At 40.5% G+C, this 27,289-nt stretch overlaps 1 protein-coding gene across 5 annotated transcripts in view; it reads left to right on the top strand.

The window, feature by feature from the left end:
- Positions 1-27,289, top strand: part of LOC119787790 (vacuolar protein sorting-associated protein 13B-like) — a 474,173-nt gene that overhangs the window by 281,162 nt on the left and 165,722 nt on the right. For all 5 annotated transcript variants that reach the window (XM_038291827.1, XM_038291828.1, XM_038291826.1 and 2 more), the window contains 3 exons: positions 13,358-13,561; positions 20,909-21,035; positions 24,953-25,096. In XM_038291827.1, the coding sequence (XP_038147755.1) occupies positions 13,358-13,561; positions 20,909-21,035; positions 24,953-25,096 (475 nt within the window). The remainder of the gene's footprint in view (positions 1-13,357; positions 13,562-20,908; positions 21,036-24,952; positions 25,097-27,289) is intronic.

Below are 27,289 nucleotides of genomic sequence, written 5' to 3'. Positions count from 1 at the left end.
GTACAGATACTTGTGTTAAAAAATACTCTGGTAAAAGCGGAAGTACTGATTAAACTTCTTTACTCAAGTAAAAGTAACAAAGTACAGGCTTGTAAATTTACTTAAAGTATAAAAGTAAAAGTAGAAACCACTTTTTTCATGCCATTGCCTACATTTTAAATGGATGTCTGCCAATAGGACTAGATCTCCGTTGTGTTCATTTTCAATCATCTCGTCGTCCATACTACTATGCTAACGCCACCGCCACCAAGCTGCAATGATTTGCCGCGAATAAATACCGCCGAATCTGTCGATTCATCTTGTAGTGCTGCGTCAAACGCAACATAGATTCCCATCCAATTAGATTGAATTTGGTATTTGTGACGTGAAAAATAATAACGGTAACTCCATTGAAATGATTCAAAACTAAAGTAACGAGACCATTTTTAAAATGTAAGGAGTAGAAAGTACAGATATTTGTGTAAAAATGTAAGGAGTAGAAGTAAAAAGTCACCATAAAAATAAGTAGTAAAGTAAAGTAAAAATATCAGAAAAATCTACTTGAGTACAGTAACAAAGTATTTGTACTTTGTTACTTCCCATCTCTGGTTCTTTCTAACTTTTCCAAATGAACAGCATCACCAATAGAACTGGACAGCACATGGGTCGACTCTTCAACATCAATTTTTCATTCAGGGGTAGGAAAAGTGGAAAATTCTCATCCAAAATGTCACCTTGTGTAAATACCCTTTGTAATCTGGATGAATTAGGGATCCGCTTCAAAAAATTATAAACACAGATTCTGTAGTCTTCCACAGAGGAGGAAGAATTAGCTGGCGTGGCAAGCATGTGTGCCCCAGAGTGTTGTAATTATTTAATGCTGTTTGTGCTCGCTGACATCAAAGTATTAGGACACTATCTCATGAGAAAGCGTCTGGAGTCCTGCAGGGCGGGGCCGAACCAGGAGCTTTTTGAGCTGCTCATAAAAGCCAACATCTCTCTCTCTCTCTCTCTCTCCCTGCAAAGCTTGTGACAGACGTTTTTAATTCCCATTATGTGGGAGCTTCCAGCAGCAAGCTGTGGTATTTTGTTTCATTCTCCCTTTTGTTTGCTGGAATGATACTTGCCTTTCAACGAAACGCTGTTTAGAGTTAGGAAGAGAAGAAAAAAAAAGGAAACAAAAAGGTCCTACTGTTGCTTGTTACTGTAGCTATCTAATTACATGTTTGTTCAATCTGTCTGCCTAACCTGGAGCGTGCGTTAACCTAATCAAATATGGCCATCGGTTCCCTGACTTTGTTTAGGAAAGTTTTTGCTCTTTATCCAAAAAGGATCGTGCCTTGATATGTAATCTTGTTGCTTTAAACATTTGTCAGGATTCAATAATTGCTGTAAACAAAATGTAATCAACTTGAAAGTGCTCCTCTAAATAAGTCCACTTTCAGAGATAAAGATGAGCATATTCAAACGGCCTGCCTGCTGTCTTTGTGTACACTAATGTAAAGCAGCTTGGTGATATTAAACTCCTTAATCAATATCAAGTGGAAGAAACGGAAAAGGGAAAAAAGGCGCACAAGTAGCTCAAGCTGTGGGATCCATAAAATGAGGCTAATTTTACAGCTCTATAAAACATTCTCCTTCCAGGAGCATGGATTGAACAATTTATATGCAGGAGTAAATCACAAGGAACTCTATGAAGCCTGGAGGCATCTCAGTTTAAGAAGTTTGAAGGGTGGAGGTTTCTTTTTTTTAGTTGTTATTATGCTCTTTTTCTGATGATATATTGCTATAAATGTCCCTTCTGTTTTACCCAAGTATCAAAATGCTGAAAGATCCCATAGATCCCTGCTGATGAGAGAGATAACACAAATGTGTTGCACTATCTGCATGGCATGTCAGCGTACAAACACTGGCTTTAAACATCTTTTAAATGCCACAAAGCGTAAATCAGAGTTTAAACAGAGTCAAAGAGGCTTTTAAGGCTTTGTGCCTCATATGAAACTTTAGATTCAGAAGTTCGATAATAATGGCTTTGAAAATCATTCTTGTGCCATTTACCAGCATTTCAGATGATGTTGCTTAAAGCAGGACAGTGTAAGTTTTGAACCAAGTATTAGCTCAGATTGAGATTTTTTAAATGAGTTTTCAGGTCGATTCTCTTTTTTGGACAACTGCTTTCAAAACCGTTCCTATGTAACATGACAGGGTTGGATCGGTCAGTGAATGAGTCATGTGACTCAGAGCGCCACTTTACTGCAGTCTGAGCTCCCCCTCAACACCAGAGCTAGCTAAGCTAAAAACTTTTATTGGCCAACATATTTTCTGATGTATGGACTCGTGTCCTCGACAAGTATGTTCTTGATAAGAACACAGGAAAGTGTTGACTCTGGGAGAACGGGAGCACGCAGCGTAAATATGGGTCAATTGGAACAGAATGCTCAGCTCATGTGGAGCTACATTTCACCTCCTGTTATTAATAGTCTCTATATAATAATAAATTCTTACTTTTTCATTTATTGAGGGAATAATAATTACCATATTCAGATAAATACAAATCAAATTAGCATAAAAATCGGCATCAGAGCCAGAGGTACGTCACACACAGCTATGCAGAGAGGTCTGCTGTAGACGGGCTAGGATTAGACTTTTCTGCATCGGAGGTTTGCTGGTTGCTGCGGTCCTCTCAGCATCGGATTACATCAATTATGCAATAAATAAGTATATAGGCCATATAGTGACGCTTGAAAGTATAATGTTCTTGCCTCAAATGATCTAAAAACGACCAACAACAAGAAAGAGAACTTTTAACTTAATACGCTTAGCTCTGTTGGTGCTTCCCTGGAAGCGGCTGCTGCAGTGCATGCTGGGACAGCTGTCAATCTCAAGAATGGACAATTCTGCCCTGATGCATGCTGGGTAAAGAGGGAGGGGCGAGAACAACATCCGGGGACTTTGTCCGTTCTCGGTCTTCTTGTTCTTGTAAATTGGAACAGCACTAGGGCTGAGGCTGATGGAGTTTCATGAGTAAACGAGCTCATGAGAACGCACAGGTACATATATTGAGAAACAGCCTTTGATTTAATCTGGAGGTCATTCTACTATTTCTCAGTGGACTGGTTTAAAGCGGTCTGCTGTCAAATTCCTAAACAGCGAAGGAAGCTGTTTAATTTTGCGACATTTCAGCGCTGTTAGTTGCTTTTGGGGAGGACAAACCTAGAAGTTAACAGTCTGGCCCCCCTAGTGGCTAAACGTTGAACAATCTTGCTTTAAATTTCAGCAGCTTGGACCAGTTTTGAACTGAATGCTTTGTCGGTAAAACTTTAAACTGCACTGGGTGATTCCCCATTAACCTGCAATAGCCTAAAGGGCTGGTTACACTCCCACAGCAGTGTGTTGCAGTTAGCTTGTCGCAGGTATGATGCAGATATTTTTGATGTATGCCCAATTTTAAGCGTGGTATGTGCTATGTTATTCCACACCACAACACAAGAGGGACAATCACGAACTAGCTAGGATTGTGGGTGTCTATGTTTCTCATCCAATGCAGGACGACACACAGTTCACCCGTGAGTGTTCCCGAAAGACTGGCCTTGGAGCTGCATGTTTTTATTTGACTTGGGATGCAAACCAACAGACCGTCGCACAGAGCTACAAACTAGCGTCCTGTATGGTGTCTGGGATAGTGTCCGAGGTGTGCCAGGCGTTGTGGACCTCATTACAGCCAGAGTTTATGCCGTTAGGTACCAAAGAGGAAATACGCATAGTGTAGAGCAGATGTAGAATTGACCAATCAGAGGCAGTTAACGTATATCTGCGTTAACTGCGATACACATGCAGACATCCTGGCTTCTGAGCATAAACCAGGCTTAAGAATACTCTTCTGCTTCCCTTAAAGGGAAAGTGTTTTCATTTTGTTTGCACTATTCACTTCTTCCTGGAACTGTTTCAGTTTTATCCTCCATATTAACAAACACTCACTAAATTAATCCTCAAACAAGCAGTATGCTTACTGCTCTCCTAACACATTTTCAAGGTTTTATGTGTTACGATCCAATACTATAAGGCTTCCAATATACCGCAATCATGAGCCAATGCTCCTTGATGCTCCGGCGCTCTGTTGGTTAAAAATTGTAAATGGCCTGTACTTATATAATAATATTAATTGAACATCATTGATCTCACAACGGAGAAATTCAATTCTGCATTTGACCTTTGGGAGCAATGGGCCGCCACTTTGCTTATAAAGTGCGATAAAGTGTGGCATGAATTAACATTAGTTTATAGCTCAACAAAGACACATTTGCATTCGTAATCGGTTTGTTAGGCATTTTCCTTCTTGTGTCTAGCATATTGTTTACAAAATGATCATTTGATGTCAGAGACGGCTGTTGGATATGAAATCAAAAGACAAAAGCTGTTAGCTATTGTTGCTGTTAGACAACATTAATTGTAATTTTGTATACAGTGTATACAACCATTTTCTTAAAGTGCAGCAGTTATCAAATGTAAACCATGTTGGAGAAAAAACATGGTGCAAAAAAAACGCATTCATTTTGAAGTTCAGGGCATGAAATATATATGGTTCAATTCTGTAGTTATTTGGTTTGGTGTTGTCAGTTTGATGCAGAGTCTGTGACATGATTTAGAGTTTTTCAACATTCAGCTATCTGATGGTGTTGGGGAAGAAGCTGTTGCAGAATCTGCTAAACCTACATCGGATGCTGCGAAGCCTCTTCCCAGTGGGTAGTAGGGAGAACAGTCCATGGTGGGGTGAGAAGGGTCATATATAATTTTACGAGATCGGGACACGCAGATCTGGAATGAAATGTCTTTTATGGAGGGAAGAGGAGCCCCGATGATTTTCTCTGCAGCTCTCACTGCAGTTGTGATTTACTTCACAACTGAAGTACAGGTGCTGGTCATAAAATTAGAATATCATGAAAAAGTAGATTGATTTCAGTAATTCCATTTAAAAAGTGAAACTTGTATATTATATTCATACATTACATACAAACTCATATATTTCAGATGTTTATTTTGTTTAATTTTGATGATTACAAATGACAACAAATGAAAATCTCAAATTCATCATATCAGAAAATTAGAATATTGTGAAAAGGTTCAAAATTGATGGCCCCTGGTGCCACACTCTAATCAGCTAATTAACTCAAACCACCTGCAAAAGCCTTTAAATGGTCTTTCAGTCTAGTTCTATAGGCTACACAATCATGGGGAAGACTGCTGACTTGACAGTTGTCCAAAAGACGACCATCGACACCTTGCACAAGGAGGGCAAGACACAAAAGGTCATCGCTAAAGAGGCTGGCTGTTCACAGAGCTCAGTGTCCAAGCACATTAATAGAGAGGCGAAGGGAAGGAAAAGATGTGGTAGAAAAAAGTGTACAAGCAAGAGAGATAACCGCACCCTGGAGAGGATTGTGAAACAAAACCCATTCAAAAATGTGGGGGAGATTCACAAAGAGTGGACTGCAGCTGGAGTGAGTGCTTCAAGAACCACCACACACAGACATATGAAAGACATGGGTTTCTGCTGTCGCATTCCTTGTGTCAAGCCACTCTTGAACCACAGACAGCGTCAGAAGCGTCTTGCCTGGGCTAAAGAGAAACAGGACTGGACTGCTGGTGAGTGGTCCAAAGTCATGTTCTCTGATGAAAGTAAATTTTGCATTTCCTTTGGAAATCAAGGTCCCAGAGTCTGGAGGAAAAGAAGAGAGGCACTTCATCCACGTTGCTTGAAGTCCAGTGTAAAGTTTCCACAGTCAGTGATGGTTTGGGGTGCCATGTCATCTGCTGGTGTTGGTCCATTGTGTTTTCTGAGGTCCAGGGTCAACGCAGCCACATACCAGGAAGTTTTAGAGCACTTCATGCTTCCTGCAGCTGACCAACTTTTTGGAGATGCAGATTTCATTTTCCAACAGGACTTGGCACCTGCACACAGTGCCAAAGCTACCAGTACCTGGTTGAAGGACCATGGTATCCCTGTTCTTAATTGGCCAGCAAACTCTCCTGACCTTAACCCCATAGAAAATCTATGGGGTATTGTGAAGAAGAAGATGCAATACACCAGACCCAACAATTCAGAAGAGCTAAAAGCCACTATTAGAGCAACCTGGGCTATCATAACACCTGAGCAGTGCCACAGACTGATCGACTCCATGCCACGCCGCATTGCTGCAGTAATACAGGCCAAAGGAGGCCCAACTAAATACTGAGTGCTGTACATGCTCATACTTTTCATGTTCATACTTTTCAGTTGGCCAACATTTCTATAAATCCTTTGTTTTTATTGGTCTTCAGTAATATTCTAATTTTCTGATATGATGAATTTGAGATTTTCATTTGTTGTCATTTGTAATCATCAAAATTAAACAAAATAAACATCTGAAATATATGAGTTTGTATGTAATGTATGAATATAATATACAAGTTTCACTTTTTAAATGGAATTACTGAAATCAATCTACTTTTTCATGATATTCTAATTTTATGACCAGCACCTGTAAATCTCCAAACTTTAGGGGGTTTGGGGAAAAATGGCAACCCTACATAGACATAAAGGACACATCATTGATTCCAAATGCATAAAATGTTGGAGATCTGCGATAGAGTGGTGCACACACAAACCTGCCAACTGAATTTGTTCTCCAACGAGGATCCAAGGTGCCCTTTGTTCAGTAGATCCATTGCAGATGTACCTACTGTATGAAAGAATCCAATGAGTCAGTGCCCTTAAAAAGGTTGTGAATTACAGTCTCTGTTACCCAGGAATGTTCCGTGCTTAGAGCTACATGCAGGCAGAAGCAGAGAGGAGCACCGTTAAAGCTAAGCAGAGCAGGCGAAGTGAGTGTGTGTGTAAAGGAAAGCAGAACAGAAGCAGTGGGATGAGGACAGCATCTGTGCAGTTCATTAAATGACCCTTGCAGTGCTGTTGGCTTGGACAAACTGCAGATCCCCTCAGGCTGGAGGGAAAGTTTGAAGGTGCATCGCCCGTTCTGACTGATGTGCAGCCAGGAATGTGAGATCCGCTTTCAAAAGACCTTGTTTATGAATGAGATTGTACAAAAGTGTAGTATTGAATTGGGGAATAAAAATACATTTTTAATCAATCAGCCATAATTTGGATCTCCAAAAGATCACGCTCAGCAGGAAACGTATTTTATAATGTCTGGTCCAACATCAACATCTGATGCCATTTTAGAAGACTTCCTGATGAGTCACATTTGACATTTCTATCACGCCATCACGGGGCGCACGTTGACCAGTTTGTTTCTTTCCCTCTTAGGCAATGTTTAGAGCAGTATAACATCACCGACATGTAAACTGAGGAGATAAATGACTCCCGTAATTAAGATATGTTGAAATCAAAGTGCTCATACTGAGCTTTGCTGTGCACCAGGTCATTGTAAACAGCAGCCTGTCTTCTGTAGTCAGTTTCTTTTAACTCATCACTATCACATACAGCTGTCCTGAGGGTGGTATAAGCTCAAACTAATCCTTGCTTTGCTTACTTTGTATAAAGAAATAACAGTTTACTCTTAAGATCTCATGTAAATATGATATAATTGGTCAGGCATGAGTGTCTTTAAATTGCAATCAGCCTAATGAATAACAGCCTTCTGTTGGGAACAGCGCTGTGGATTGGCTCTCCTGCTTGGATAACAATCAATACTTTTTTTTTTAGTTTTTGCTATGGGAATTTCTTTAACGCATTGAAAAACAATTTTTTCCTTTTTCTTTTTTTCATAGTCAGCCTAATGTTCTTCTCAAAACAAGCCCCAAAGTATTGTAGCTGTTTCCCTTCAGGAACCCTGATGATCCCTGTGATCCAGAATGTCAGTAGCGATGCCATAACAGGCTGTTATATTCTATATACTGCTGACGCCCCGTATTCCTCCACATCATTTCCCTCTTTCGCTCCAAGAGCTGTTCGGTGTTGTAATTCAGAGCTTTAATTACTATAATTGCTAGATGTAAATTAACAGCAATTGAACTCGACTGGAGATAGAAATTCACAGCTTAGAATAAATCCCAACTTGGAAGTTGCAGAAGTTCTGGCAGCCCACATTTGTAGGTAAAGGGCGCTCAACTTACCAAGTAATTGCAAGATTCATGAATCATAATGCTCTTGAATTCCCCTTCAGCACACACAGATCCCCAGGGAACTCCACTTCAAGCCAATGGCACTCTGATTAAGAAGCCACTGTGGAGCTTTTACTTAGCCGTAACGGGAAGAGTCCCTGGATGCTGAAGGTGTTGAGCTAATAACATTCGGAGCCACAGAGAATTACTTCCAAACCCCCCGTCCGGTCTCTCTCTGTACTTATAGGTTTTTGTTGTATAAATATCCTTATATTTAATGTTTATGTAAAACAAAACTTACATAAAACATTTCACAAGGTGTACTTTTACATTAAATCCTTAGTAATTGAGGATCAGGTGAGGCAAAGTTTGCTTGTGAGTTTTTATTTTTATTTTTTTGCAAACCTGCTTTAGCTTGAGTTGCTGGAAATGGCCTTAGACGTCAGTAAAATGCTCCAACTCAGTTATGGCATTCGCCATGTAGAACAGGTAAGCAGACACACATTGCATGTGGTTGTTGGGGGAAACGGAGCGAAGAACAGAGCCGTGGTTTGCAGGTTAAGGGTTGCATATTTCAGATTGATGAGATCCAGAAGCCCAAACACCACTTGGCATTACCCCAGTGCTTCCTGCCCCACAGGGTTTGGGTCGAGGCATATGGATCAGGTAGGAGTGGGAAAGCTGGGAGGGCATATGGAGCTGCAGCTCGATGATGCAGTGCTGGGGTCTACAACATGTCCAGCATGTTAACCAGATCCTGACTGCGGTTTGTTTTACAGCCTTGAACACAGCTAGCCTTCAGATGCTCAGTGTAGTAATCCAGCCCTCCCAGTTTCCACTCTCTCTGCATTTCAGCAATTTACCCAATTGGCACTATTTGGTTTTTATGTATGCTAATTTAGTTAGATTTATCTTCTTACAACATTTCCTTTCTATGATTAAAGCTGATTTGGAAACTATATACCCCCATGGTGGGCAGCCAGGCTCTTTCCATGGTTTGTATTTTTGGTAGCTAATAAATCTCTCACTGAACACATTTCTTGATTTATGTAGGTGCTAACCATAATATCCATTAACCTCTTCCAATTGCCAGTTAAGAACAAAATGACTTACTGCTATACGTAGGGTATATTGAGTTGTTGGAGTTAGCAAACATGTACTGAAAAAGACACATTTATTTCAGTGTATTTGTATAACACCAATTCACAACACGTTATCCCAATACGCTTTGCAGAGACAATTCAATCAGATCAGTCGTTTAGATTGGTTAAAGGTTTATAAGGAAAACCAGCTCATTGCACTCAGTCATTGACTTTGCAGGACTCGCTCCTCCTGAATGAACAAGTGGTGACAGTAAATATTAAGTTGCATCATGCCATTGACTCTACAGCAATCCCTCACATCGAGCATGCATACAGCGACAGTGAAGAGGAACAATTCTCTTTTAACGGGAAGAAACCTCCAGTAGAACCAGACTCAGTGGGCATGACCTTCTGCTGAGGCAGACTGGGGTTCAGAGATTTAAACAGACACACAAGAGGAACATAGAAGGTCTGATCTATAAATACTTTGTGTATTAGTAAAAGTAATTAGCTTTTGGTGGTTAATAGGCACCTCTGTCTAGAAATGAAACCTTTAAGCAGATGAACTCTGAGCTTGTTTTCAGGTCAAATGGATTAAAGACATGGCAGTTAGTCAAAGTAAAACCTGAGCCTGTAGCTATACTGTAGGCGAGAAACAGAACTAAACATGGAAAAACAGTCCCAACTCTATCATTTATGATCAAAGGTGTCGATGGCAGCAGCCCAGCTGATTATTCTTTAGGATGAGGTCACAGCTAAACAGCACCAAATAAGCTAGTATCATAAGAAAAAAATGGAACATAAAGTCACTGGTTGAAATAATACTGCAGTAATGGAAAAAAGAGACAGAATGATGAAAAGAGGTTCTATGTCCTCCAGCAGTTTAAACCTATAGCAGCATAACTATAGAGATATTGCAGGATAATCTGAGCCACTCTACCTATAAGCTTTACCTGAAAAGTGTTAAGCCTACCCTTAAAAGTAGACAGAGTGTCTGCCTCACGGACTAAAACTGGTAGTTGGTTCCACAGGAGAGGAGCCTGATAACTTAAAGATCTGCCTTCCATTCTACTTTTAGAAGTTCTAGGAACCACTAGAAAACCTGCAGATTGAGAGCAAAGTGAGTCACATCGAGTAAGGAACATAAGGAATGATCAGATCTCTGATATACGACAGGATTGGGCTACTTAGGGCTTTGTATGTAAGAAGGATTTAAGAGGAATCCAATAAAGAGAAGCCTAAACGGCAGAAATATGATCTGTCTTTTTAATATTCAGAATATCAGAACTCTGGCTGTAGCATTTTGGATCAACTAAAGCATTTTAATTACATTTAGTGAACTTTTTAAAAGTAAAGAACTACAATAGCCTATCCTTTATGTAACAAATGCATGAACAAATCATCCCTAATGCCCTTTTAGCATATAAAGGCTCTAAAGAATGTTAAATAGTAACACATAACATGCACCTAATTGGCCACTGGTGCATTTGTCTGAGTATTTTCTGTCCAAATCGATGTGAATTTAATCGTTTCCTTTTGGATTGATGCAGCACAACTAAAGCGGTCATACTAAATCATTGTGATCGTGCAGCACTGCCATGTCTTCACCAGAGAATGTTTTAGAGGGCTGGAGGGTTTGAATTTGGGCCTTAATAATGTTGGACGTCAGCCATCATGGTTCGGCTCTGCTGCAGAATCGGCTCAGTGGATTTTTATTTAAATTATTTTTTTTACCCAAAATAGGCTTCAGTTGTATCGGAAGATGGAGAAATCATTTTTTAGAAAAGGCCCTCAGCGAAGTAAGACAGAACTTTCTAAGCTTTTTGCAAACAGCAGAATATTGCCATTAAAATTAATGTTTCTGTTTCTGCAATTAAAATCACGTTGGCTCCAGAACAAGGGTCACATTAAGGAGTTGTGGTTTAGAGAGCCCCCCGTCGGCTCTCTGGCTCTGTGTCCCACATTTTAAATGCATTTTTATTTTTTTCTTATGTATCTCATTTCTGATGCATCAGAGATGCAGCTAGGTGTGTGTCCCACCTGCTTTACTGTGTATGTTTGTGAGTTTGAATGTCTAACAGTTGGGGGGGCGGGTGTTCTGATTCTTCTTGGCCAAGCAGTGTGGTCTTCACATGACCAATCAAATATGTCAAACCACCAGTGTTTTCCCCCCACATGTACAACAAGGAAATCTGGCTTCAATTATTATTTCACCCCAAGGGGAACTTCCAAAATTCCTCCTCTCCTCATTTGTCAGAAATGAAGCTCTTTAGTTTCCTGTGATTTGCTGAAATGTGTCTTTTGATATTAAATCACACCGTTTTCCACTGGCTGTAAGACCAAGACAAATGTTTATCATATTTATTTATGTCATCGGAGATGACCCTGCCGTTCCAGTCTTGGCTGCAAATTCCCATGTTATACTGATTATGAGAAAGAGAGTCCCCTAAATAAGCTACAGTTAGGAGATAATTTGGAAAGCATATGAGGTAACTGTGGTTTGTTTTAAAGTGAAAAAGACAGTATAGGGTTGGAGGTACTGTTACAAAGTCCCTAATGAATCCAGACTGACACATCCCACCCAAACCTTACCCAGCTCTTAGTTTGATTTATATTATGCTTTGTTGATAAATGGGGTTCCAAATGTTGATTAAGGATCTGTTTCACTTGTTTGTATGTCAACAAATCCAACTAAACCCCAGTAAGGCACCTCTAATCTCTCATTGCCATTGTTTTTGTTGCTGGTGCTTATTGTCATAACATCGTGCTCTGGTAGAGGCCTTCTCAATGTGGCGAGGAGAAGGGAAACGCTATCTGAAAATTGCCACTGACGTTGCCGAAACAAATAACACCGCTCACGCTGCCGCTACATCTGTGGCCGCTTTAAGCCTTAATTTCTACCATTTAAGGCTCTCATTTGAATTCACCAGCACAAATAAACATTTCAGAATGAACTGAAAGCCCTGATGTCATATACAGATGTTGAATTTTGATTATTCCTTTTTTGCTCCGTGAATTCGTCTGAATCTTGTCTCTCAAAGGCAAAATACATGACATCACTTTCTTGGCGTGGACGGCTCGGTGCTCGCTCCCTCGACTGCAGCCGTTCCACCACAGACACAAGGCTGCCTCCTGTCCTGTGTTTTGAAGTTTGTGGGTGTAGTTTTAGCCCTTCGTTTTTATAGATTGAATTAGAAACAAAACAGCCATGAGAGCAGCTTTTTAGGACCACTGTCATAAGGTGGCAAAAAGTCCAACTGTGAATTTTCTCAATTTAACTGAACAGTTTGCAGAAGTTTCGTTTTTATTACAGGGTTCCCGCGGGTCCTTAAAAAGTCTTAAAAGGCATTGAATTCTTCAAAATAAAACTAAGGCCTTAATTGGTATTAAAATGTCTTAAATCCGTCTTTCGTAGGTCTTAATTTTTACAACATCATAAATAGGATTATTTTTAATCATGATTTATTTGTGTAATCTAAATAAAACATTAAAATTGACCTTTTTTTTTATTTAAAAAAAATAATGGCTCGCCATTATTGGTTCCGTCCCGATAGCGGAACCAATAAAAGCGTTGTTGCGGCCGGGACATTTGAGATGCGCCATTAACTTTTTGTCTGGAAAATATGAGCAAGTGTAAATGTAACTAAAATTGGTTATCCAGCTAAAACCAGGGAACAAGAAGCGATTTAAGCTCGGAACGATGTGAATTATAAGCTCAAAGGCTTTTTTTTTTATTATTTTTGAGGCAAATCTTAAAAGGTGGAAAAGGAAATCTGTCCAGCCGATCGATTAGTTAAAGTTTCTGTATGAAATCACAGAAGGATTCAGTATTATGTCCTCAGTACAAGCCCAAAACATTGATGGCTCATAGAACTGCTCATGCAGGTACAAATGAAAACAGTATTCAACAGAAAGTAAAGCTATTTGTTTGGCCCCATGTAGCATCCCTGATCTAAACTGTCCCATTCAAGGATATTTAAGGATAACTAATAACTGTGCCGTCAGATTACCCCACTAACCTGTCTCACGTGTGAATCTCCAAACTATTCACATATTATTTATGATGATTAAAATTTAAAAACACTCCCAATATCAAGAATGACCTATTTATTTACCTCTATCTTAACATTCTGAATATCTAAACCTCTAAATGTATGTTAAAGTGATTTTGGCATTTTCTCTCTTTCTCCCTGCAGACGAGCGTTCAACCTGGGCATTTTGCGCGACCCAGGCTCAGAGGTAGAGGATCGTCAGTATCAGATTGATCTCCAGTCTATCAGCATCGGTACGGCTCTGTGGGAACAGCTCAAGCCAGAGAAGGAGGGAACTAAAGGAGGGGTTTCAGCAGAAAGTGAGAGGAGCTCTCAGAATCCAGCCCTGGAGTGGAACATGGCTAGCAGGTTAGCAGGAACCAAAACAATTAATGCTATGCAAGTCACCTTTATGAGTAATGAATGTTGTACATTTATCAATGACATTTTGGTACTTTGTTCTGTTGGCATCTGTCTGTAGAATTGAATGGTTTTATGTCTCAAACATTGGAAATATTTATGGACCCATAACCACATTTTTGAGTGAAAATCAACTCAGAATGCACATAGATAGAACTGAAACACAATTAAAAACCATTTGAAGAAGACTGAGCATCCCTAAATATCTTTAGGAAGCAAGATAAAAACATATGTGGAGATAAAGCATTTCTTATTTACATTGCAGATGGTTATAGAGCAGTCTATGGATGGACTTTGGCCATGAAATAGACTGAGTCTCTGCAGGGGTGATTTCCTTCACAGCTGTGGGATAAATGACAGATAACCTGCCCAGTTCAGTGAGGGCACCGTACTGCAGGATGGCACCATTTTTACAATCAAGGACACAGGCAGACGAACAAACAGTTCGTAAATAAAAATCACAGCATGAGCTTACACTCCTGGAGTGAACCATTTAAGTTTTCCTGATGTAGGGTGCAGCTCAGCTGTGCTGAGAGGGGAATTGCATGCTCTAGATTACATTGATGTGAAATTTGAAGGAGTTGAAGTATCTGATTTAGGTGTTACACATCTTTAGGATTAGGTATTTCCTCCAAGGAGGGGATAAACTGAAGGTATTAAAGTATTGATTCTATGAGCATTAAGTTCATGTTTCCTTCTAAATTTCCTATGTAAGCTTATTTGTGTGTGAGAACTCTATTGAGTTCTCTCAAACATAAACCAGTGATAACCAATTAAAAATCAGCGGGGTCTGAGTAAAGAAAATCATCGACCACTAAAGATTTGGAGACATTTTTAATCATAATCTGTTACTTTAAACAGAATTTCACACCAAAATAAAAATAAATTTTTATGCATCCATGTTATACATTGACTCTTTTTTAATGGCACTAGTGGCGCTTTTTTCCGACAGTAATCTGACAGGAAAGGAGGCATGAGAGAGTGGGAGAGACATGCGTCAAAGAACCACAAGTCGGATTCAAACCTGTGTCGGTCGCGTCGAGGATTAAGGCCTCCGTACATGGGTCGTACATGCTAACCACTGTGCCATCTGCACGCCCCATGCAACAAATTTTTAAGTGAAAAAAATATAAAAAAAAAAAAAATAGAAAATATTTTTCATTTTAAAATCTAAGGTGTTTTTTTAAGTAGAGAACAATCGTTCAGTTTGGTATAAAGACAATTTCCTGATTCACATATTTTATAAAACACCTGAACTGAACGTTTGTTATTTTGTCGCCATTCAAACATGGGTTCAAATGGCACATATCAAGGTGCTCATTTTGAGCCTGGATCCATATTTATTTTTGATTCTGTTCATGGTGGAGAATCCTGCTTCACAGCAGCAGGTTGAGCCAAAACTCCTCTAAATGTTCAGGGTCATCTTTGAGCACCATTTAACTTTTCTGTCACCAGTTCACCGCAGTTGTTCCAGCAGTCCACACTTTCTCTGCTCTCTTTTTCTCATCATCTTCTCCTTCTTTCCCATCGCCCGGCTTGCCACAGGTTTGCCTGCTGTGTCTAAAAGTAGCAGCAGCAACAACACAGACTGACAGCAGCTCATTGGCTAATTTGCCGGACGCTCCAGAGGGCTTTACCGTACAAACATGAGAAGCGGTGCAAGTGTGTTTTTATACACTGTCATCGTACACAATGTTGTAATTTCTAAATGTTTTAAATCAGGTTGGGTCCGGATTAACCAGCAGGTGGGTGCGGATCCGGACTGCGGTCCGATAATCCCTGAACTCTGCTATAGAGCGTGTTTAAACATTTATTCAATGTATAAAACTGGGACAGTTTGGTAAAGATGCTCGACATTCGAGGTAATAAATGAATAATAAAGATAAAATAATTTAATGAAAAAGGTAGAAAAATTTAGCTGAATTACCCAAATTTCAGGGAACTTTTCCATTACGAATTGTAAAAACGGCAGCACCCTCCCCCTGCAGCACGGTATCTCTCCAGTTAACGGGCTACAATAATTGCTTGGTATTATGTGTCACATGTAAATCCTAACTAAAACATCTCAACATAAATTTAACATTAAAAACAACAAATATTTATTTACTCAGAGCAATAGTATTTTTTATTTTAAAGTTTTTACAAATGCTGCGTTTATGACAAAAACTTTACGTGCTGAGCAAAGGTTCCCGAGTGGATAAAAAGTCTATGTAACTATAAGCTTTGTTGCAAAATTACCAAAAGCTCCTGAATACCATCAGGGGTGTGATTTATTATCCTTATGTTCCCAGAGCGACTGTGTGTAATGCAACATATTAACAGTTCGCTGGTCAGTTTGCAGCTGTTGAGTTATTATGCAGCCTTTGCATTCGGCCTCATAAATACAAACCCTGTCTTTTTTATAGGATCAGGAGCTAAAACAAGCACAACTGTAACAGCCTGTAAGGCCCCACATCCTTTTTTTTTTCCCCCACTCATGTACTGAGAGGGAACAGGCCCAAAAATCACAGATTTGCAGGCAAGGAACGCAGATTTGTTCCCTGTCAACTAAAAATAACCCTTGTGGAAGAATGCATTGCAAAATCAACACAAGGCTGATTGAGGCTGTGCTCCCAGGTCACCAGATCTGTGAGGGATGCATGCTGAGATACGCACAGCTTCTTCACCCCGACGGCCTGAGACAAGCGCTCTCTAGGGTCTGGGTTCAAACTAACCATCATACATACTCATTATAGACATCAATATTTTCTTTGTTTTAAACAAACACACGCACACACACAGCGATAGCCTTCAGAGTGCTGCCAGAAAATAAAACAGACTGTTGGTGTTGCAGCCGATACTGATGTATGGGCCTTACGCTCTCAGCAATGTAGTAAGAGGTTTTTATGTGGCAGCCGGTTAAGATTTATTTACTGGGCTCTCTTTTTATTAAAGACTCCTCTTCCAGAATGGGCTCCTGCAAACTGTGCATGTTCTCATAAATGTGAACGATGCCCACGAAGCACTTAAAAGTCAGCTTAAAGTAAGTAATAAAATATTTCTTGGTCAAGCAAGGATTAAATGGAATGGCTGATACCACCACAGAGTCATAGAACCTCTTCAGAAGTTCCTCCGTCTAGGCTGAGTCTGTAGATTTGATCTGTCAGGAACACCAACGCACTCATAAGTTTCCTCTCTTAGTGTCGATACCTTGAATTTACACCAGTTAGGGGACAACGAATCATAGTTTGCAAAATAATCCACCATCATTACCTCCATTTCTACCTGCATCGATCAGGAGATGAGCCCAGGAAGTTCTGCAGGAAGACGGGCATGCACTTTGCAATTCTTTCAGTAACTGTACGAGGAAACCCAGAGGTTTCCTCGTACAGTGTGAGTTCACAGGTCATGATGCATGTTCTCACACAGTGCGGCCCGATGCTCTGATGCGATCTACCTGCTCACACTCTACGTCTAAAAACCATGTGGGACTCAGCTCCGCAGTGAGATGGCGCTACTCTGACTCGTCAACCTGGAAGCCAAACCAGTAGAAAAGTAATATGAAGGTCACTAGAGTTAAAAATTTGCTGCCTTTATAACTGGTGTAAAAAAAAAGGCCTCAAAGTTCATTGCTGAGCAAACGTGGCTACTACTGTCTGTCAATTTTACAGAAAGAACTCAACTTCATCCGCACCTCCGCCATGCTTCTGTGTTTTCCACTGAGAGGAAGAAGCAGAAGAGTCCTTGTTTGCCCACTGAGCGATTGGCCCACGACGGCCAACTAATCAAACATGTTCTATTTTTCTCCCGACCTCATGATTCCTGATCAAGAGGTGGTCGTGAGAGGCTGATCACCCCTCGTTACCCCTTGGAAACTACACAACGTATGATAAATGGAAAATTCTTGCACGACTGGAAAGTCGCCCGAAAAGGGCAAAAAACTGTGTAAGCCCGGCTTAAGTCGTCCTCTGTATTCTGCATGATGGTTGTCAGCAGACAATGAGAGTTGTTTGACAACCTCTGCACAGCGCCGCAGCCTGAAAAGTGCGTAGGTTTGGGTCGTCCCTTTAGGAGCGAACCCATCACAGTTCAACGTCCGTCTGTAAGGAATCACTTTTTAAATGAAAACTATGCTTTGTCAAGATAAACAACCTTTTATATTCAAAAACCATTTTTGCTCCTAAATTATTGAATGAATGATCTCCTTGTCACAGGAACACAAATATTTCTTGTTTTTAATTTTTAATTCAGTATTTAGGTTATTTAACCAGCCAGTTAGTTCTTCTTTGAAAAACTACTTCTTTGAAAATTGATTAAAGAATAACTCTTTGTATTGATTATGATAAAAGTATACAGAAACATGGCATGCAATATTATGAGTTTAACTTTTGCTAAACAGCATATATTTTTAGTACAATTAAAACAAAGATGTTACTGAGGCTACTTCTCCTCCTTAAGCAAGTTACTAAGACAAAGAAAATCCCGTTTCACAAGAGAGTTTAGTTTTTCAGACATGGACTTACTAATGTTGGCTCTGAAGCTCATCACCTGGCCTGAAGTGGCTTGATCTTCTGTGCAGGAACCGTGAACGCTGTCATTAGTGTTGGGAATCTCTGTGCTAATGCAACACGAGTTGCACTGAGAGTTTTTTTTTAGCTTCAGTACCCACAGTGGACCAACGCTTTGGATGATGCTTGTGTGTCAGATTTATGGATGGAAAATAAACTGCAAACTCAAAGCTTTTAGTTCATGATCTTAGTATGTTTGAAAAAGATTATAGCATTAATTCCTTCATTTGTACAAATAATTAATCAAACCTTAAGGTTCCAGCCCCAGCGGTGGTAGTAGTAGTAGTAGTAGTAGTAGTAGTAGTAGTAAGAATAGTAGTAGTTAGCATAGAAATGAAACCAATTTACCATAAATCTGATTTATTTCTTGCTCACTAATGTAGTTTACACTAAGGAAAGATTATTTTAGTGGTAGTAGTAGTAGTCGCATTTACAGTTGAAATAGGTGTAGCAGTTGTAGTAGGAGTAGCATTAGCAGCAGCAGTAGTAGTAGTAGTACTAGTCCTAGTAGCAGTAGTAATAGTTGTATTTGCAGCAGTAGTAGTAGTACTAGCCCTAGTAGCAAAAGTAGTAGTTGTGTTTGCAGTAGTAGTAGTTGTAGTATTAGTACTAGCCCTAGTAGCAGTAGTAGTAGTTGTGTTTGCAGTCGTAGTTGTAGTGCTAGTAGCAGTAGTAGTAGCATTAACAGTAGTATCAGTAGTTGTAGCAGTTGTTGTAGGAGTAGATTAGCTGTAACAGCAGTAGTAGTAGTAGCAGTAGTTGTAATAGCAGTAGTAGTAGTACTAGCCCTAGTACCAGTAGTAGTAGTTGTAATAGCAGTAGTGATAGCTGTAGAAGTGCTTTCTAGCATTAACAAATGCTACGGCAGTAGTAGTAATAGTAGTAATAGCAGAAGTTGTAGTGGCATTAGCAGTAGTAGTAATAGTACACGTTTGTAGCACTTGTAGTTGTACAGTAGTAGCATTAGTAGTGGCAGTAGTAATAGTAGTTGTAGCAGTTGTTGTAGTTGGAGTAGCATTAGCAGTAGTAGCATTAGTAGTAGCAGTAATAGTAGTTGTTGTAGCACTAGTAGTACTTGTAGCTGTATTAGCAGTAGGAGGAGTGGTAGATTTGGTAGTTGTAGTAGAAGCTGTTGTTTTAGTAGCAGTAGTCGTAGTAGTTGTTGTAGTTGTGATAGTAGTAGTTGTAGTACTTGTAGCTGTATTAGTAGTAGTAGCAGTTGTAGTATTAGGGGTTGCAGTAGTAGTAGGCTGTTGTTCTTGATGTAACCATGCAGAGTTTGATTCTCAGCCTCTAGACCTTTGCTGCTTGTCTGCTTCCTCTCCCTCTCTGCCCATTTCCGGTCTGTGAACATGTGATGGAGAATGTTCCAGCACACTGAGGAAAACGGGAGTCAAGTTCTCAGTTTGGCTTGTCTGCTACAATCACAGGCCCAAATACACCACCTTGGTTTTAACAAGCTTTGACACACACTGCTTCCACACTTCCCTTCTTCTCTGCGTCGATACGCTCTGCCCTCTAAGGCATGTTCACCGTCTCGCCTTCTGGGTTCAGTTCCAGTAGTTGTGGATCTGTAGAGGCCCTTGTTAACTCCCTGATATTTTGTGAGGAGGTTCCAGTGCCATGGTTTGTGAAAACCACCCTCGGTTATAGAGCTGTGATCCTCTGGCACAGGCCCCGCTTTATTTCCCACCACCGCTCCTGTTGTAGCTCACCGATCACGTCGAGTTAAATGTGGAACAAGTTTTATTTTTTTATTTGGCCTAGACGTTTGCAGGAAACGATATTCCAAACTGAGAGACAGAGAGATGGTGTTCCTGACTCCATCTGAGCCCCCGTAATGCTAGTAAATTGAACCTTACACCTCTAAGCTTTGCTGGTGAATGATAGCACCTGTCCACTGCAACCAGACTCTCATTGTTTCAATCCCCTGTCTGAAGGGAGATCAGCCAGCACCAATTGGCCTCACAGATCATTTCACCATTGAATTAGGCCCCTCTTAAGTTCTGTACACAAAGAAATGTGTCAGAAAATAATCCCTTTAGGGCACTGGTAATGCACATTTGTATAGCAGAAGTGAATGTGATATTGGTTCCGGTTAAGAACTGTAGTCGGGGCCACCTAGACACGGGGCCTCTTTTAATCCCGGCCAACTATAAATATTGGAAGCTGTACCACTTGATTGTTTTAATAGCACCAGATGTGGCAATTAACACCACCTTATAAAGCTCCCTTGTATGTTTGTTTTACTGCTAACAAATGTTCCCACAAATATGACCTGATTGTGGGAATGAGCATTAGTGAAGAGTAGGGAGAGTTAATACGAGACATTCTCAGTTTGATCTTGTGTATGCAATAAAGAGGAGGGGGTCCCCTGTTAAGATTTGTCAAATAAGACCTCAGTCTGTAATGCTACTCAGGCGAAAATATGTTTCCAGAGTAATGTGAAAGGCTTCAGATATCAGGCTTGCAAAGGGAATATCTACATTCAGTTTTAACTATAAAATGTCTAAAATATTTGACTTCCCCTCAGCAAATGAACAGTTTCAATCTTTCTTCTTGTTACTCTTTGCTTAAAGGGCTGTCTTCTAACAATTGAACAATCAGTAGCCATAAAATAACTGGTAAAGTGCAGCATTATGGTCGACCTCTCTGTTATACCCTCATTGAAAATGAAATAGTCTGTATTTAGAAAATGTTCATGAAGTAAAATGCTAGACCGTCTCCTCTTGTTTTTATGTCTGCACAGCATCAGGCGGCAGCAGGAGCGGCGAGCTATCCTGACGCCCATCTTGACTGACTTCTCTGTCCGGGTGACTGCTGCTCCTGCCATCATCTTCAGCAAAATTCTCTCTCCTGAGTGCGGGCAGGCAGAGGTGAGCAAAGACTCTTCACAATATTTCAACAGAAGATTTTCCAAGAACCTGAGTTTCTCTACTGGGAAGATTTGTACTCTATCACCCTGTGAAGTGTTCACACTTTTTAAAACTTTTATGTTTTCCTGATTATGACCACAAGCATGTATATTGTGATTGCATAAGATGCACCAACACATACTGTACACAAGTTCCTCACTTTAATATCCCTACATGTATTAGATTGCAATTGACCAAATGTAGAGTTGCCTCATTGTTGTGTTTGTGGAAAAACACTCAAGAGGTGGTGGTATTTATTGAAGAGTGGGAGAGGGTGACTGGGAAGTTCCTGTAACTGAGGATAGTCTGAGGAGGATGATGGGATGAGAAGACTAGTGGATGACGACAAACTTTGGACACACAGAGGCCTGGTCTGTGTCCGAAAGTCTGCCTTAACCTCTAACGTTCACACCTTAAGCAGCAGAGGCAGCAGGAGCAGCTACTTTACATGCAAAGTCAATGTTTGAAGCACATCTCTACGCAGCAAAAGGTCCCGCAGCGCATTTGGAGCAGCAGGAGAAGCACGTTGTGAGCTTCAACAGCTGCTGGAGTTAGAAAAATTAAACTTTTGCTGCTTGAAGCAGCACATCAACCAATGAAAGTAGCTGATCTGGGAGCTGGCAGGGAGACAGACACGCTATGATCACTCCCCTGAAACAGTTTATTAAAGCTACAGTGTGTAATAATTTCAGGGATATACAGTCAGAAATGTAATATATTATACATAACTATGTTATTTATCATCATCTACGAGCTCAGCCTCTTAACCTTAATATTTGCGTTGCCTTAGAATTCGTTATTTATAATTACATAGGAGCGGGTCTCACAGCCATGGAGGCAGACATATTTGCGCTACGGCAGCACAGAGATGTAGAAAAAATAACGGGTATATTTATTATCTTAAGTCTACATGAAATCTATACCCTACACAGACTAATGAAATACTGTAAAATTATCTATGTAAACAAACCTCATCACTTGAGAAGGTAGGTGATGCGGACGTGGTGGAAGACATTTTGTCCTGCAACGCTTGCCGTACTGTTGGGAGTAGAAGCGGTGGGGGTATTCATGTTGCTGCGGTCTGCAGTCTGGACGCTAGATGTCGCTGAAAATTACACACTGTAGCTTTAAAACCTAAATAGAAATGTTGAAACCTGCCAGTAAAATATGTTCGATTTTATTATTTTGGTGCCTGCAGTTTGGACTACGAACGTGAAAAAAGACTTCCAGCCGCTGTGAACAGTAGCGGAAAACCGCCTGGAGGTGACCTGTTGAACTGGGTTCCCAGTGACAGAGCTCCGCCGGTGTACGGTGGTCTGAGCGGCTCCGACAGAAACAATGGGCAGGTTGCTAATCTGGATGAACTGACTGCACTGAATAACTTTTCAGGTGGACTTTCTCACTTAAAGACATTCAAACTACTTTTTACCCACTGATCGAAGCAAATATAGCTGCCATTGTTACAGGCAAAGAAAGGATAGGGTAGCTCCTCCCAACGTGCATCAGACCCACTTTTTGCCCGCGCAGCCAGAGCAGCAAAGATGCTTCAGCCGCGTATCGGAACTAATCTTCTACAAGCATCAAAAACGAAGCTTGCTGCTTGTGGTCTGAACCTAGCATAATCCTTTGCTCACTGTATGGAGTGGGACTATATAGTCAACTCAATTAACTGATCACTCAGATAGATGATCGCTACTTTTTTGCTCCCCGTTGTTTATGTGACTCATGCTCCATCTTTGTTCTCTGTTGCCTCCAAAACAAATTTCATAAAATTTTCTTGAGGGGAGCTCTCGCAAAGCCTTCTAGGATATATCTGCTCATCTGGGAACCATGGTTGCACACTAATTTTTAAAGTGCATTGTGGGAAATTTTGAGTCAAATACTTTTTCATCCAATAGACATTTGGACACTCAAAATGGCATAATCACTATATAGTGCCCTATGTTCGAAAGTCCACCTTAATCACCATATAGTGCCCTATATAGTGATTAAGGTGGACTTTCAAACAGTTTTCTACTGATGTTAGCAAAGCTAATCACTGTTCTCTTTTAACAGTTGGTTAAGTTAGGTCATCATATAATAACTTAATTTAACACAGTCATGAATGATACCATGAATGACACCGTATGAGCTAAGCTAACGTTAGCTTCAGTGTTTATATTGAGGAAAATTAGGCTTAGGGGAGTTTGGCCTAGTGGTTTGGGCATTGTGCTTGGAATCCAGAGGTTCTGAGCTCAAGTCCCACTCCCACGGACTGATACTCCCTGAGCAAGACCTTAACCTCACACTGCTCCCCGGGCGCCACACAATGGCAGCCCACTGCCCTCCAAGTGGATGGGTCAAAGTGCAGAGAAATAATTTCCCCAGTGTGGGACAATAAATCAGTTTCCAGCTACAGTTAAGCATTTTCAACTTTGTATCCTGCACTGTGTTTGTAAAGTTGTCAGTTGATAACAGACGTGGCTGTTGGATATGACATCAGAATTCAGCTCTTTAGGCAAAAGATGCTTTACTATCATTACTAACCGCTTCCAGGAAGGAAACAGTGATGTTTTAAGAGGATTCTTTCCTGGCTAATCACAGTCAGATTACTGTCTCAGGTTGGTTCCACCCTCATTTTGAGATTTTCTATGAGAAACTCTATGAAAGAGTTATATTTGAGCCATCCCCGTCCCCTGTTCATAAGTAGAAGCCACATCCACTTCACCAGTCTGCAGTTACTTGTACTAAAAACACTAATGAAATCCATTAAAGTCAGCATAATGGGAAGTGGTCTGCAGAGCGCTGAGCATTTAAAAGAATGAAGTATCTCTAACTTTAACCACTTCAAATCCATTTCAGCAGGTTGGTTTAAGGATTTTCCATCATAATGAGTTTTATGGGTATAAAGGTTTTCATCTCATTTCTGAGGAACTGCTCGGTACTTTTTGACCACGGCCTGTTAAATCCATTCCTGCAGCCATTACAATCTGTTGTTCATATGAAAATAGACATTGATTATGTGAGATGTCAGAAGTATTTATGTTTTGCTCTTAACTTACAGCAACAATCTCATTTAGTCCCCAAACCCTCCTCCCCACCACCAGTCCAGAGTGTAATGGAGGTTTTTGACCTCCAGAGTTCAAACCTTTCTGCTTATACAGCTGATGTTTTCTGGCACTGCTCTCTGAGACTTCCTGCCTCCTTTGATGCCTCGTCCGACCACGCTAACGTGCCCCTTGACAATGTGTAACAGCTAATCCATAGTTGTTGGGTTTTTTTTTTTTTACCGTGACACACACATGCACTCACAGAAAGAATAAGTAATTTGTATAACCTGCTGAGATACAGTTACTCTGAGCCAGTAACAACACAAATAAAACAGGTTTGAACTGTGTAGTATTGAATAATTTCTAGTTTGAAGGGGAAGTCATTTTTTCCTTCTAGCTACGCACATAACACATAAATGTACTTTGATCAAATTAATAATAAAACATACTCTACGCTCCACTCTCTATTAATCAAATGAACACATATAAAGCATAAATATGTGTTAAAATGTATGAGTTGAAGTCATTTTTGTCCAAGAGCAGGGAGAAGGTAGTGTAGGTCTGCTCCGTGTGTGGCTCGGTTCTCAGTGTTGGTGAGTAATATCCTATCAGATGGAGCCTCCTGGCTCAGGTTTGCACTGCTGGCTGTGGGTGGGACCCTGGAGAGGACAGAGGGTGAGGAGTGGAGCAGAGACCAGGACAGAGAGCACACAGCATTGTAGAGGAAACCCATGAGAGGAGCATTAAATGAGACCACAAACATTCCCAATGTTGTTTTGGGTATATTTCCCCCTCTCTACTCCCACCTCTTCTCTTAATTTCCCCTTTGCCTCCCCTCTCTATCCGTAGGAAGTGGTGGTGTGTGGCCACTCTCTGGAGGTGAACGTGACCAGCAGTCTGGATTTCTATCTTAGTGTGGCCCAGGTGCAGCTTCTCCAGCAGCTCCTACGAGACAACATGGTGGGATCAAATGCTTCAGAGAAAAGTTCAGAGGTAACTTCTCACCTTGGATAGAGAGATGCACTCAAACTCAAAACCCTCAGATCCTACATTACTGAATAGAGATAGACCGATACAGGTTTTTACATCTGATCCAGATTAGTTACACATCAACTGATTCCCGATATGTGCTGCCATGTTTCTTTTTCACAATAAACACACACAAGAAAAATAAAAAACAGTCATAACAAATGTTACAAATGTCAATTTGAACAAAAAACAGGCATTCAATAACAAATCAAACTAAACATTACCAGTGGATAACAAATGGAGGGGGCGGCAATGCATCTGCTTTAAGTGATCTCAAGGCAAGGCTGCTGGATGCACTAATGCAATGATTCCCAAACTTCCTCTTTTGTTTATAGGAACGTTTCTGCTCCCCCTCAGTGTCTAAACCTGCTCCAAGCTGAACAAGCTAAAGTCAAGAGCATTCTTCTTTAAAGTTGTAGGGAAGTCATATTTAAATTTCATATCATTCTGGCTTAAATATTTATGTAAATGTACTTTTTTCGTTATTCTATGCAGGCCAGTTAGTTATACATCAGCCTGTACACCTAAATCCGGCCAATCATATATCAACGGTCATCTGTCAATCACATTTTTTTGGTCATAGCATCTTGACTCACAGCTAATATACGCAATGATTGAAATAAGAAATACGAATCATTTCCTTTCCCATTGAGTTCCGTCCCAGTGTTCACGGGGATGGACGTCTGTGTCTTCAGCAGGCGTAGAGCTAACAGAACTGGCAGCGTTGCGAGGCAAGGACTCAAACATGTACGGCTGTAAGCCTTCTACACCAAACCAAGCTTCTGCCGCCCTGGCGTCCTCTTCCACAACATCTTGGTCCCCGCTTTCCTCCTCTAAATAAAAAATTTATGACAGAGGAGACTCATTCACAACCTCTGACACAAACTCTCCTCCTCTTGCATGTTTCATCTGTCCATAGCGTTCCTTGACAGTGTCGTTTCTAAGTCACCAATTTAGTGCTACTTGGTCCCAATGGAATTTCCCATTGGGAACCTACTAGGGCTAAGTTGCTAACTGCTTAGCAAGATGCTTCCGACAAACCAGCTACAACCAAACTTGCTTGTGAACCTTCCGCCACAACAATCCCACCCCCTTGATAATCGACCAATCACATTCACTTCATTCACTCGTGGAAAGTCGGGCTCCACTTGGGAGAATTCAGAAATGCAACGGTTGGAACAGCAGATTCCCTATGACTTTAAACTACTTTAGGGTTAGCTGTTTATCCTACTGTGGAATAGAATTCAAAATTCCTTTCAATAATTGAAAAAAACTCTCCAGCTAGGTCATTTATTCCTTTAATTTCTACCACACCCAACCTGCAATTACACTGTCCCACCCTTAGAGGGCGCACCCCACACTTTGGTACCACTGCACTAACGAATTGGCCATCGCATGCACATATCGACCGTAACTCCTAATATCAGCTGGTGTTCTGTAAGACCTGCATACTCATAGTCAATACGCATGCGCAAGACGCCAGATTTGCGTTTATCCTTTTAGTTTTGTACGAAAAATAGACTTTAAACTATCTCGGCAGGCGAGCATCCCTTTAGTCATGTACAAAAAAACAAACAATTAAGGTCAGATCACCATATGCTTAAAAAAAACTCAAAAAAGTAAGTAATTAAATAGTTTTTTTGCTGGTTTACGCAAAAAAGTACGCTCATCTGACAAAACACGGGTTACTGTATCATCTCTCTTTACTTCTAAAATATTTACTCCAGTTTGTCTTTGTCTCTTCTTTTTGAAGTGATAAAAGGCAACTTTTACACAGGATTCTAGTCTTTATCCAATATATTTTATGCAGAATTTCACCGATTCCCTCTAAAATCTGTCAGGATGCCTCTTCTATTAACCCTAACTCTTTAGGGTGAATCCAACACATTTAAATATTTACTTACTCAGAGCGAAGCACTCCTCTAATGTGGCATTAGTTTACTGCTCTGCAGCCATCGGGGCCCTTCCCATTGTTTACAGGACAAGGAGCACCCAGGCGCCATTTGCCCCGTCTGACCGCTTAATAAAGCTTTCTAATGGAACACAATATAAAAATATTTACCAGCATTGGTGAGGAAGAGAGAGGAGAGAACAGGAGGAGAAATTGGTTTAAATAAAGCGAGCCCACAAACTCACTCTACTGTTCTCATCTTTGAG

Source organism: Cyprinodon tularosa, unplaced genomic scaffold, assembly GCF_016077235.1.
Source record: "Cyprinodon tularosa strain WSP-4 unplaced genomic scaffold, ASM1607723v1 ctg301, whole genome shotgun sequence".
NCBI classification, from domain to species: Eukaryota; Metazoa; Chordata; class Actinopteri; order Cyprinodontiformes; family Cyprinodontidae; genus Cyprinodon; species Cyprinodon tularosa.
This window is presented reverse-complemented; position numbering and strand designations above follow the sequence as displayed.